The sequence below is a fragment of the Schistocerca serialis genome, chromosome 5 (assembly GCF_023864345.2).
Source record: "Schistocerca serialis cubense isolate TAMUIC-IGC-003099 chromosome 5, iqSchSeri2.2, whole genome shotgun sequence".
Lineage (NCBI taxonomy): Eukaryota > Metazoa > Arthropoda > Insecta > Orthoptera > Acrididae > Schistocerca > Schistocerca serialis.
Window position 1 is genome coordinate 512498474 of NC_064642.1, and position 13983 is coordinate 512512456.

The window sequence follows — 13983 nt, forward strand, 5'->3', positions numbered from 1 at the left end:
GTTTTCCCCGTGCCGCCTGCCCGCTTTATACAGGGTGAAAAGTATTTAAACCGACAAACTCTGAGAGGTTGTAGGAGACATCAAAACAAATATTTTTCCCTAAAGTCATTTTTTCCTATGAGGATTATTTGAACCGGTGGAGGACGTATTAAGCTCTTCAGTTGTTAGAGGCCGTATTACGATCTTGTTGTTGGAGGGTATATTTCGCTCTTCAGTTGTAGGCAACTGCTGTCCACCAGTGTAGTAGTGCATTGTCTCTGTTTACTAATGGAACAATACACCTGGAGTGAGTACACTGATATGGTTGGTGCGTACTAATTAGCGCACCACAACGGACGAGCTGCACAGCGGTTTTATCAACAACAATATCCTAATCGCCGTATCCCGCATCATACTACCTTTGCTGCTGTGTACCAACGTCTGTGTGAGACCGGGTCATTTAGGAGATTACCTGGACAGGGACTCCATCGCACGGTAAGAACGCTGCCATTTGAGGAAACTGTCTTGCAGGATGTGGAGCGGGATCCTTCAATCAGCACTCCTGCAATTGCACGTAACATGAGGATGAATCAGACGAATGTAAGAACAGTCCTTCGAGAGTAATGGTTACGTCCATTTTACTTACAGCGTGTCCACAACCTGGAACCAGTTGATTATCCACCCAGAGCACAGTTCTCGCAGTGGTACCTGGAACAGAGTGAAATGCATCCTACATTTCCATGCTCTGCGTTGTTTACCGATGAAGCATTCGGGCGTGATGGAGTCTTCAACATGCACAATTCGCATGTTTGGAGTGAGGATAACCCACATTCCACAGTTACTAGCGCTCATCAAGTGCGGTTCTTCGTTAATGTATGGGTCGTTGGTGTTGGGGACTGTTTAATTGGGCCGTATCCGCTACCTAGGCCATTAAATGCCATTCACTACTACAATTTTCTCGCCAGAGCATTTCCAGAATTGCTGGAAGGTGTCCCGCTCTCTAAAAGACAACGCACGTGGTTCCAACACGACAGGGCGCCAGCACATTTCAGTCTTCATGTGCGTCGATTCCCGGACCGACGGTTGCCATAACGTGGATTGGCAGAGGTGGTCCTGTACCATGGCCTGCTCGATCCCCAGATATGTCCCCTCTGGACTTTTTTGTGTGGGGAGAGATGCGCAACCTTGTTTACGCCACTCCTGTTCCACCAGAAGGGGATCTGGTTGCCCGGATAGTAGCAGCAGCAGGAACAATTCAGGATACTCCTGGGGTTTTTGCCCGTGTCAGACAGAACATAATCCGACGGTGTATCTTTTGTTTACGTGTCAATTTTTGAAAATTGAGTTGTGTTAATGCGTTGTCTCTTGGTCGTAAAAAAATGGATGTGTTTGTTGGTTTAATTAATTTGCCGCCAGAGAAATCTTCCTCTACCGGTTTAAATACTTCTCATAGGAAAAAATGACATTAGGGAAAAATATTTGTTTTGATGTCCCCTACAACCTCCCAGAGTCTGTTCGTTTAAATACTTTTCACCCTGTATACCCCAATTACTAATGCTGTCACCTGGCGGATGTGTGTGCTTACTGCAAATTGAGGTCAAATACAGCACTGTTCTCGAGTGGCGCTCCAGTATCACACTAGTGACTCGCGAGAAGTTAGTGTTGAACACATTTACCAACAAAATGATCTCAACATCTTATTTGTCCCTAGCAAAATGTTAGAATATCTCTAACACATTAGTTTAACAATTACTCGGCGTCCTATTTACGACCGGTCAAATCACAGTTCAGGGACTGAAGTCCAAGACAAACAGCAAAAGAAAATCGGAAAAAGACCACAAGCGAAAGTCATGGGTGAAAGGTTCATTATGAAAGAAGACGAGGCGTCTGTGTCGGTTCTTAAATATCGTCGAGGACAACTCAACTACCACAGTATCAACCATGTTTAATCTAAATAGAGAAACGTCTGTGATGTTCTAAACACACAAGCATTAAACTTACAGTCATCATGCAAAAAGGTGTATTTTAGCGTCGGCCATTTTTGGATCTGGCAAACTAACCTAAGTTAAATAGCCAAATAACCAATTTAATAACCACATACTTGGCATATCAAACAAACAAAGTACGCAGAATGTAATGATCTGTTTGTTATGTCTGTTCATTTAAAGCGAGGTTCCACAGTTTTTTTAAGCCTGCACATAGACTTTACGTCCTGGTGATTGCATTATTGGCCACTTGAATTAATCTGTGAACTAACGTAAAAACGCTTCTTACAGCTGGTGTAGGACCAGACCGATGTTAATGGATTACGCAATATTGCCATTATACACTGAGGTGACACAAGTCATGAGAAGCAGTATGCAGATATACAGATGGCGGTAGTATCACGCAAACAAGATACAAAAGGGCAGTGCATCGGCGGATCTGCGATTTGCACTCAGGTGATTCACGTGAAAAGATTTCCGACGTGATTATGGCCGCACGACTGGAATTAACAGACTCTAAACGTGGAATAGTAGTTGGAGCTAGACGCATGGATATTCCATTTGGGAAATAGTTAGTGAATTCCATGTGTGTCGAGGATACCACATTTCAGGCATTTCCTCTCACCACGGGTAACGCAGTGGCCGACGGCCTTCACTGATCGTCATAGTGCAGCGGCGTTAGTGTAAAATTGTCAGTGCTAATAGACTAGCAACTCACGTGAAGTAACCGCAGAAAACAATGTGGGTCGTACAGCAAACGTATTCGTTAGGCTAGTGTGGCGGAATTTTGAGTTAGTAGGCTATGGCAGCAGAAGACCGACGATACAGACTTTGCTAACAGCGCGACACCGCCTGAAGCACCTCTCCTGGGCTCGCGACGATATCGGTTGGACCCTGAACACTGGAAAACCGTGGCCTAGTCAAATGAGTCCCGATTTCAGTTGGTAAGAGCTGCTGGTCTGGTTCGAGTCTGGCGGGACACTACGAAGCCGTGGACCCAAGTTGTCAACAGGGCACTGTGCCAGCTGGTGGTGGCTTCACAATGGTGTGGGCAGTGATCACCTGGAATGGACTGGGTTCTCTGCCCAACTGACCCGAATATTGACTGGAAATGATTATGTTCGGCTACCTGGAGGCCATTTGCAGCCTTTCATGGATGGAATTTTTATGGATGACAATGCTCCAATAGAGCGTGCCACAATCGTTCTGAATTGGCTTGAACAACATTCTGGCGAGTTAGAGCAAGTGATTTGGCCACCTAGATAACCCGACATGACACCCAGCGAATCTTTATGGTACATAATCCAGAGATCAGTTCGTGCACAGTATCATGCACCAGCTACACTTTCGCAGTTACCATCTCAAGTGATATCAAAATCCGCCGTCGTGTGAAACTACTTGGCTTACCTCAAACTGTGGCCACTGTTCATATAACTTTCATTTGATACGTAGCATGTCAACGAAATTACAATCTTTTGCGCGCAGTCACCTTTTGAATCAATATCATGAAAACATGGATCATAAAAGTTTCCACAAGTTGCAGAAATTTTGCTAACAAAACCACTCCAAAACTTCAATGGCTTCGTCTCGTTAATGCAGACAACTGGTGTGCTCAAATTTTCTGTAACTTTGTTAGAGTAAGTCAGACTTGAATCACGAAGAAAATAATACTCATTAATAGGCGAAAGTGGTCGTCCGCAAATCCTCAAGACAGCAGAGAATTTATCTACATTGAGTTCACCACCTCCCGTCCATTCGAAAGAGGAATTCGGCTGTCAAGACTTTTTCGCCCGTCTCAGTGGCTTGATACCTGCTACCTCCATTCGACATCGACCTATGTCTACCAACCTCCGTCCTGTCCCTCCAACTGGTGGTCGAAAGTTGTCGTTAACATACATGCGGTAGTTACGTAGGCACATTCGGAGAGAACTTTTCTTCGCTTTAGTAAGAGCTATAACTTCCTCCAAAGTGGCTTTTGAGAGGTTCTCCATGACGCACAACAACTTTTTTTGTAGCGCCAGCCACTGCCATTTTTCGAGCATTTCTGTGACATGCTGGCTAAACGGACCCTGATGAAGTGCGCTCCTCCTCTTCCGGTAACTCAACTTTGGAGAGTAACGGACTGTCGAAGAATACTCGAGAATAGGTCGAGCTAATGGATTACAGAAAACTTCCTTCGCATGTGCAATAAATAGTCTTACATTTATTCTGGTAAATCTGACTCTAGACTCAGCATTCTCCTCGGACAGGTGAAACTTCAGCCACTGATTCCAGCAATCGCCAATCACATAGATGAACTATGCCGAATCTTTTCGTCCATTTATATTTCTCCCAACAGTCGCCATCGCGTTTTCTCTGGTGTTTCGGCAGGTATTGATAAATTACTTTTTGCATTGTGTAACTGGAGTCAGCCCAAAAAACTGCTGCTAACCACGTCTTTGACGCGCCAACCAGAGCCAGCGTAAAACCAGCGTAAAGCGTCTGTAATAAACAAAATGATTTTTAAAGCGGAATCGAAGTGCCCATTGGACATAGTGGTCCCAAAGTAGTCCAGCACAATATTCGGTCTATCAATAGAGACAGCGGATCAGTAAGAATAATCAGTATTCCAGCAGTGACTGGGTAGTGCTACTGCTATGCACTGTCTGCTATCGCTATGAGGAAGTCCTTTTCAGTCGTTGCTGGATTGCTGGTTGTTGTTCCTATTTCTCTGTCCTTGTTAATAAACATCGATAAAACGAATATTACACAAGACTAATTTGGAACCGCTCTATCGAATGGGCAAGTAAAATTTTCCTTTAAAAATCATTTTGGCTGTGAAGGGAAAAAAATCAACGTTTTCCGTCGACACTGGCGGTCACATGAAAGACATTATCAGTAGTATTTCTTTGGGCTAATAGATCGCAAAAACAAAAATGCAGATATCTACTGAAACTACAGAAGAAACGTGCTTGACGATTCTTAGCAGAGACGCCCTACATACAATACATATACAGGGTGGTCCATTGATCGTGACCGGGCCAAATATCTCACGAAATAAACGTCAAACGAAAAAACTACAAAGAACGAAACTTGTCTAGCTTGAAAGGGGAAACCAGATGGCGCTACGGTTCGCCCGCTAGATGGCGCTGCCATAGGTCAAACGGTAATCAACTGCGTTTTTTTTTAATGGGAACCCCCATTTTTATTACATATTCGTGTAGTACGTAAAGAAATATGAATGTTTTAGTTGGACCACTTTTTTCGCTTTGTGATAGATGGCGCTGTAATAGTCACAAACATATGGCTTACAATTTTAGACGAACAGTTGGTAACAGGTAGGTTTTTTGAATAAAATACAGAACGTAGGTACGTTTGAACATTTTAATTCGGTTGTTCCAATGATATACATGTACCTTTGCGAGCTTATTATTTCTGAGATCGCATTCTGTTACAGCATGATTACCTGTAAATACCAGTGGCGTAGCATGAGGGGAGACTTTGAGACTAGTCTCCCCTGTATTCCTGCTTAAAAAAGATGCAATAGTAATTCATAACAAAAATATAAATAACTTTCTGCTAAGAGCTCTAAATGTGCGAAGACATCAGTTTTGTAGCCCGAGCCGCACCCTGAGTATTGGTGTATTTGCCTGCTTGAGACTCGACTGCTCCCGGTCTCTGCCTCCCTTCCCTTACCTGGCTGTGTGCGCCTGCGCGCTTTAGTGGCTTTCTCGGCTCCCCTCCACTTTCCCTCTTCCACGAAGGCTGGTGCCCCGCACTTGCTAGCAGGTACCGAAGCTAGTCTCTGCCGCTTCTATGCCGTCTTTTAACACGGAAGTGAACAGTCGCGCGGTTGGTGTTAATAGTCATTCTTGTGTGATTTTAGCGCATATTTTCGTTGTGCCGCCAACATGAGTGAGCCAGCAACTGAACACCTTATAGAATTCTTATTAAAAACGCCTTTTTCTACATTAACGAACGAAAAAAGTGCGAATTGAAAGACAAACGACGCATTCCTATACTCAGTGTAGTTTTAAGTGAAGCCAAACAAAAATGCACTTTTCAGACAGCCTCGTAAGAAAAGTATACTTGGCTGACTGCGAATGCAGTTAATAACAGATTATATTGTTATATATGTCTTCTGTTCTGTGGTGAAAAGGAATGGCGCAGTGAGGGCATTTGTACAATAAAGAACTTTGACAGGAAAGCACAAAAGCATCAGATATCAAAACGTCACCTGCAGAACAAAGGATCATTTCAGTTATTGGGCAAAAGTAGACTTGAGCACGCCCTTTCTGAAGCCGCTCGTCTGACGGCAACAAAATAAAATGAACAAGTTGCAACCAACAGGAGAGTATTGGCTCGTCTTATTCAGGCAATTGTATTTATTTGTAAACAAGAACTAGCCTTTTGCGGCCATCGAGAAGACAAATCCTCTAACAACTACGGTAACTATCTGTAATTGTTGGATTTACTAGCTCAAGGAGAGCAGTTAATCAGAGACCATCTGTCATCATCTTCAACCTTTAAAGGAACTTCTCCAGATATACAGAATGATGTAATATAAATGATAACTTTTGCAGTTAATGAGAAAATAACATCTGAAATTCAGAACTGCAATTTCATTTAGATTCAGGCTGATGAAACATTAGACACGTCAAATGATTATAATATTCAGATACTGCATTGCAGACAAAATTGAGGAAAGATTAGTTGGATTTTACGATGTTTCTGGAAATTAAACTGCTGAAGGTTTGTCAAACATTATTCATGCAGTATTGAAAGAATGGAATGTGTAAGGAAAAGTGGTTAGTCAAACAGATGATGGCGCTTCAGTAATGGAGGGCAGAGAAAGAGGACTACAGCACTTGGTGAAGCAGATCTGTCTCCATGCGCTGTTTATTCATTGTTAAGCACACCACCTGAATTTGGTACTGTTACATGCCTCCAAAATCATATGACAAGTACGCATGTTTGTAAGTGATAGTACTACATTCCATTCGTTTTTCAGCAAATCATAAAAACGAACTGTATTGCTAACTGAGAAAGGATTTTAGCTGCCAGACGCGAGAAACACTCGCTGAAACTTTCGTTCCAGGGCAGTTTCAACAATATCTAGTCATTTCTCCGAGTTACATGGTGCTTTCAATTATATAATTGATGATACAGACTCTCAATGGGACCCAGAATCTTTGAGCTGCGGTGTGAGAATGAAACGACGAATGGATGATCCTACGTTTGTCTACTTGCTTTGCACATACCGAGGGTGCTTTGTTTATGTCGATCATCTCTTTAATGTTCTTCAGTCCAAATCTGTCAGTATAATTGCTTGCCACGACGAAATAAGAACTGTTTTGAGAAACTTATGACAATTAAGAACGGAAACATTCGTTGATGAATGCATTAAACGCAGCTTCTGTTTGAATGGCAACTTATCATCCTGTGACAGTCAAAAGGCACCTCTCAGGGCATTAACTTACGAGATAATGGATTTGCAAATTATTCAGATGGAAAGGAGATTTTAAGAGTTTATCCCAAATTCAGCTTGTTGAACTTCTGAACGACAAGTGTTTCCCAAACTATCAAAAAGAATTCCCAAAGTTGAAACTGCTTCAGTTATTAGAACAGTATCCTTTTTACGAACAAGAACAACTTGAGCATGAACTGTGTAACATATATGCTGATGAGAAAAAACACTTATCTCCAAGAATTCTCTTAAAGTACATTGTCAACAATGATTTAAACTCTGTTTGTGAAGAAACAACGAAGTTCCTGCTTTTGGTTTTGACCCTACCCGCAATTATAGCAAGCATAGAAGGAAGCATGAGTACTCTTAAATGAGTGAAGAATTATTTAAGGAATTCAATGTCCAACATCCGGCTGTCGTGTTTGAGTAAGTTAGCAGTAGAAAGACACTACTTGGAGAGCTATCCAGTGATCAGATCTTTGTAGACCGAGTTATAGACTTATTCGTGTAAAGAAAAGACAGGCGCATTGCACTTGTGTACAAGAAAAAACAAGTGGTTCTTCTCTTGCTGCTGGAGTTCTACAAATTTGTCATCCTTTCTTCAACAAGTTAGTTATTATTATTATTAATATTATTATTATTAGTGTTGGTGGTAGTGGTAGTGGTAGTAGTTGTTGTTGTTCTTTTATTTGATGCATTTTGTTTCATTTGTTTAAATTATTGTTTATTGTACTATTTTGTCTCCCTATAATAACTGTAGAGTCTCCCCATCCTTTATAACCACGTTACGCCACTGGTAAATACCAAACTAATGCAATAAATGCTCAAAATTATGTCCTTCAACCTGAATGCATTTGCCAATACGTGTAACGACATTCCTCTCAACAGCGAGTAGTTCGCCTTCCGTAATGTTCGCACATGCATTGACAATTTGCTGACGCATGTTGTCAGGCGTTGTCACGATAGCAAATATCCTTCAACTTTCCCCACAGCAAGAAATCCGGGGACGTCAGATCCGGTGTACATGCGGGCCATGGTATGGTGCTTCGACGACCAATCCACCTGGCATGAAATATGCTATTCAATACCGCTTCAACCGCACGCGAGCTATGTGCCGGACATCCATCATGTTGGAAGTACATCGACATTCTGTCATGCAGTGAAACATCTTGTAGTAACATCGGTAGAGCATTACGTAGGAAATCAGCATACATTGCACCATTTAGATCGCCATCTATAAAATGAGGGCCAATTATCCTTCCTCCCATAATGCCGGACCATACATTAACCCGTCAAGGTTCCACTTGTCGCAGCCATCGTGGATTTTCCGTTGCCCAATAGTGCATATTATGCCGGTTTACGTTAGCGCTGTTGGTGAATGACGCTTCGTCGCTGAATAGAATGCGTGCAAAGAAATTGTCATCGTCCGGTAATTTCTCTTGTGCCCAGTGGCAGAACTATAGACGACGTTCAAAGTCGTCGCCATGCAATTCATGGTGTATAGAAATATGGTACGGGTGCAATCGATGTTAAAGTAGCATTCTCAACACCGACGTTTTTGAGATTCCCGATTCTCGCGGAATTTGTCTGTTACTGATGTGCGGATTAGCCGTGACAGCAGCTAAAACACCTGCTTGGGCATCATCATTTGTTGCAGGTCGTGGATGACGTTTCACATGTGGCTGAACACTTCCTGTTTCTTTAAATAACGTAACTATCCGGCCAACGGTCCGGACACTTGGATGATGTCGTCCAGAATACCGAGCAGCATATATAACATACGCCTGTTGGGCATTTTGATCACAATAGCCATACATCAACACGATATCGACCTTTTCCGCATTTTAACACGGTTAATGTATCACAAAGCAAGTACCACCCGCACTGGCGGAATGTTACGTGATACCACGTACTTACACGTTTGTGACTATTACAGCGCCATCTATCAGAAAACGATAAAAGTGGTCCACCTAAAACTTTCATATTTCTTTACGCACTACACGAATACGTAATAAAAATGGGGCTTGCTATTTTAAAAAACGCAGTTGATATCCGTTTGACCAATGGCAGTGCTATCTAGCGGGCCAACCATAGTGCCATCTGGTTTTCCCCTTCTAGCTAGAGAAGTTTCGTCCTTTGTAGTTTTTTTCGTTTGATACTTATTTCGTGAGATATTTGGCCCGGTCACTATCAATGGACCACCCTGTATATTGCGGGTCAGCTGCCAATCTGTTAGCTAGGTGTTGGTAATTTCTGATTTTATCCACATTTCGTAGCAGCTTTCTAACTACGTCACCTGCGGACTCTATCTACTAGGCCTTTCGCTGGTTTTTGTACAGTGTGAAAAGTAGCATTCATATCATACTGTATTGAGTTTTTCCCGAACGACAATTAATTAAGAACCAAGCAATTATTTTAACTTGCCAGTCCATTCGTCTATCAGTTGAGATATGACAGATGCAAGTATTCTGTATACTTCTAGACTTTACGGTATTGCACTGAATCTTTGCTGGAAATCAAGAAGCACCACATCAACCATGCCTCCACTATCTACTCGTAAGCCAAGAGATAAATCTGGGTGCTGGCCGAACACGAGTTAGTTATTCAAAAGGTGTGATTCTGTCCTGACATCTCTGTTACACACTGGCAGAGTTTGCATGCTTTTTCCTGATAAATGACAAATTTCGTTGATCCTAGATGAACCGTTTCTAGAAATAGGCTAGAGCCCTCGTGCATGCGGTATAAATTATAACGATCACACCTTAAGATCCAGAGCCTTTTTCTTTATCAACTGACTTGGGCTGATCTTCAGTTCCATGGTAAGTTATTTGTACATAAATTGTTTTCGCATCTGTATTAGGGCTGCGTGATTGAACTTTTAACTGATTTTCGGTTGTCCAAAATCAGAACATACAATTTTTAAATTTTCGTTTTATATCTTTTATTTTGATGTCATAATGATGAACGACAATCTGGAGAGATTGACTGATATTACGTAGGACTAAATCTTGTAGTTTATTTGACCACTCGGTAGTTAATGTCTTCCACTTGAATTCATTGAACGCTTCTTTCATAGCTGTCATTACAGATGACCTTTTTTCAGCAGCTAAGTTTCATTTGAATCTAAACTATAGTTTCTCTCAGCAAACAAGCTCACCAAGAAGCAATAAAATGCAGTTTCAACTGGCAAGTTATGGTTCTAATGTTATCAGAGAGTAACATACTATTCAGAACAGGGATAATATTTTCCCATACAAGTAAGACAATTTCAATTTCTGAGAATACCTTGGCAGTCATTTGAATTTGCCTTTTCTTTTTTAATTTGCCCCTTTTCCCAAGTTTTAACATTGGAAACAACCATAGTACTGTTTCCTATTAGCGTCCATTTCTGCTTCATGTTACATTGTGAACTTTCTTTTGTTATTTGTACCAGAAGCGAGCGCAGTTTAATAGCTGCGTGGTAGGCTCAGGCGGACAGAAGATGACACTCTCAGAAATTCCAATACGCCAAGTATTAATTTCAGGGTCGTTCAAATTTGATGGACTTTAGGGAACCTGTTTGCATTTGCTAGTGACTACTAGGACAATGTGAAACTTTAAACGTATAAAATTATCTTTAATCACTTACCTAGTCAACTGCCGATCTAATTTTGCATTCTGTGTAAGAAAAGTCGACCAAAAAAGGCAAAAAGAAAATATTCTCTTTAATAGTATGTTAGGGCTTTCTAAATATGTTGCCAATGTTTCATAGCGAAATAATGTAATAAAGTATATTTCTTTCCGGTACTCACGCACTACAGCCACACCAGCCACACCCACCCGTTTATGCATTTCTTCTGCTTTCAGACTGGCAGCGGCTTGCAGTGGCTTTTCAGGTAAGCCACAAGCTTGAGTCTAGAAGGCCGTGAGTTTGTCTACATGTGGATGTGATACGTGAATGATTAGTTTGTTTGGGAGGGATCTATGACTGTTGATATTGCTTTGATTGCTAAATAGTCTTTTTATCTCCGTTCTTGCTTTCCACCAGCGATGGGAAGCTGATGCAGAGTTTTGATGAAGAAGAAAAAGACTGTAATAGCGAGTATCTCAACTCGAAATACGTGTGGCATGAGCAAGAACAAATATCTTTTTCACCACAAATTTTTTCAGAATACACTCTATCGCGAAGTGCATCTAAACAGAAGTTCCAGGATGTAGCAGGAGCGCGGTTCCGGACTGAAGCGCCTAGAACCGCTCGGGCACAGCGGCGGAAATGAAAAGGAAAAAACACGAAAATTTTTGAGAGAGTACTGAATAATATTTTTTTTCAGCAACCAAATTTCATTTCTATGGATTTAAAAATAAATAAGACTAAGACATCTTATTATGATAGTGTAATTTTCTCTACTTTCCCCTGTAATGCCATGATTCGCCAATGTGTGATAGGTCAAATTTAATTAATGCATTTGAGTGTAATGAAAGAAATTAATATTTATTTGCAAATTAACTAGACTCTCCATTTTCAACATTCTTCACTGTTCTTTTAGCATCATCAGAAGTTCTATTGTGGTGCTGTTGCGTACGGGTTCATGATCCCCTCCTGCAGCTAGTGCAAATTATTTTTGATTTATATTTAGGAGGAAAGTCTAAATGTAATTCAAGCACCTCGCGAAATTTTATTGAAAAGAAAATTACAGATTTGCCTCACAGAAAATACATCAATTTACTATTTAACGACATCATAGTACACACATATTTACAGATAATTGTTAACTTTAAATATCAATACAATTTTACTACCCTTACATTGAAATTCCTACATTAATTTTATCCAATATTAGGTTCATCCCGAAACAGCATGTAACCACGAACAGGTTTAAGGTAATTTGTTATCTACACTCATGCTCATAAATTAAGGGTAATGCTGACAAATGATGAAACAACACTCTTGTGGGCGCTTTGCGGGTTTAAATCATCTCGGGGTATGACCATGTGGTGCACTTGACCTGCGGTCGTCGCACGGTGGCGCTGGCAGCAGCCCACATACGCAGAGGTGTGTTGGTGCATATCAGAGTACGGTGCAGCGAGTAAGTGTGCAGACGTTTTCGGACGTGCTAATGGTGATTATGTGTTGAAAATGGCTCAAAGAACACGTATTGATGACGTTATGGGGGGTAGAATACTAGGGCGACTGGAGGCTGCTCAAACACAGCAGGTCGTTGCACGGGCCCTCCGTGTGCCACAAAGTGTGATCTCAAGATTATGGCAACGATTCCAGCAGACAGGAAACGTATCCAGGTGCTACAGTACGGGACGTACACAGTGTACAACACCACAAGAAGACCGATATCTCACCATCAGTGCCCGCAGACGGCCACGGTGTACTGCAGGTAGACTTCCTCGGGACCTTACCGCAGCCACTGGAACAGTTGTCTCCGGATACACAGTCTACAGACGACTGAACAGACATGGTTTATTCTCCCGGAGACCTGAAAAGTGCATTCCACGGACCTCTGGTCACAAGAGAGTCCGTAAAGCCTGGTGTTAAGAACACAGTACATGGTCACTGGAACAGTGTTCACAGACGAGTCCAGGTATAGTCTGAACAGTGATTCTCGCCAGGTTTTCATCTGGCTTGAACCAGGAACCCGATACCAACCCCTTAATGTGCTTGAAATGGACCTATATGGAGGTCATGGTTTGATGGTGTGGGGTGGGATTATGATTGGTGCACGTACACCCCTGCGTGTCTTTTACAGAGGAACTGTAACAGGTCAGGTGTATCGGGACGTCATTTTGCACCAGTAGTCCGCCTTCTCGGGGGTGTAGTGGGTCTCACCTTCCTCCTGATGGATGATAACGCACGGCCCCACCGAGCTGCCATCGTGAAGAAGTACTTTGAAACAGAAGATATCAGGCGAATGGAGTGGTCTGCCTGTTCTCCAGACCTAAACCCCATCGAGCACGTCTGGGATGCTCTTGGTCGACGTATCGCTGCATGGCTTCAAACCCCTAGGACACTTCAGCAGTTCCGACAGGCACTGGTGCAAAAATGGGAGGCTATACCCCAGCAGCTGCTAGACCACCTGATCCAGAGTATGCCAACCCGTTGTGCGGCCTGTGTACATGTGCATGGTGATCATATCCCATATTGATGTCGGGGTACTTGCGCAGGAAACAGCGGCGTTTTGTAGCAAATGTATTTCGGGACGGTTTTCTCAACTTATCACCAATACCACGGACTTACTGATCTAGGTCGTGTGTGTTCCTCATGTGCCTATGCTGTTAGAGCCAGTTTTGTGTAGTGCCACGTTGTGTAGCACCACATTCTGCAGTTATCCTTAATTTATGAGCATGAGTGTATATTCGATGCACTATTGGAAATAAATAAAGCAACATGAATATTAATAACAAGTCTGCACAAACTTGTAAAACTGAAAAATTTTTACTTTCGCAGCTGGAGCAGCCTCTGTCATTTGGCCCTAAAATACAGCCAGCGCTTTTGCCAGAACCATTTGAACAGACTGCAGCTGGAACAGAAGCCACCGTTATTGGGTGGGGAATGACAGAGGTAAGTTAGCAAATGTGCTACCA

The 13983-nt window shown here is 42.2% G+C and overlaps 1 protein-coding gene across 1 annotated transcript in view; it reads left to right on the forward strand.

The window, feature by feature from the left end:
• The window catches only part of LOC126482044 (trypsin-1-like), an 88832-nt gene that overhangs the window by 56872 nt on the left and 17977 nt on the right, over positions 1-13983 (forward strand). The window contains exon 2 of the mRNA XM_050106018.1: positions 13847-13960. Within this exon, the coding sequence (XP_049961975.1) occupies positions 13847-13960 (114 nt within the window). The remainder of the gene's footprint in view (positions 1-13846; positions 13961-13983) is intronic.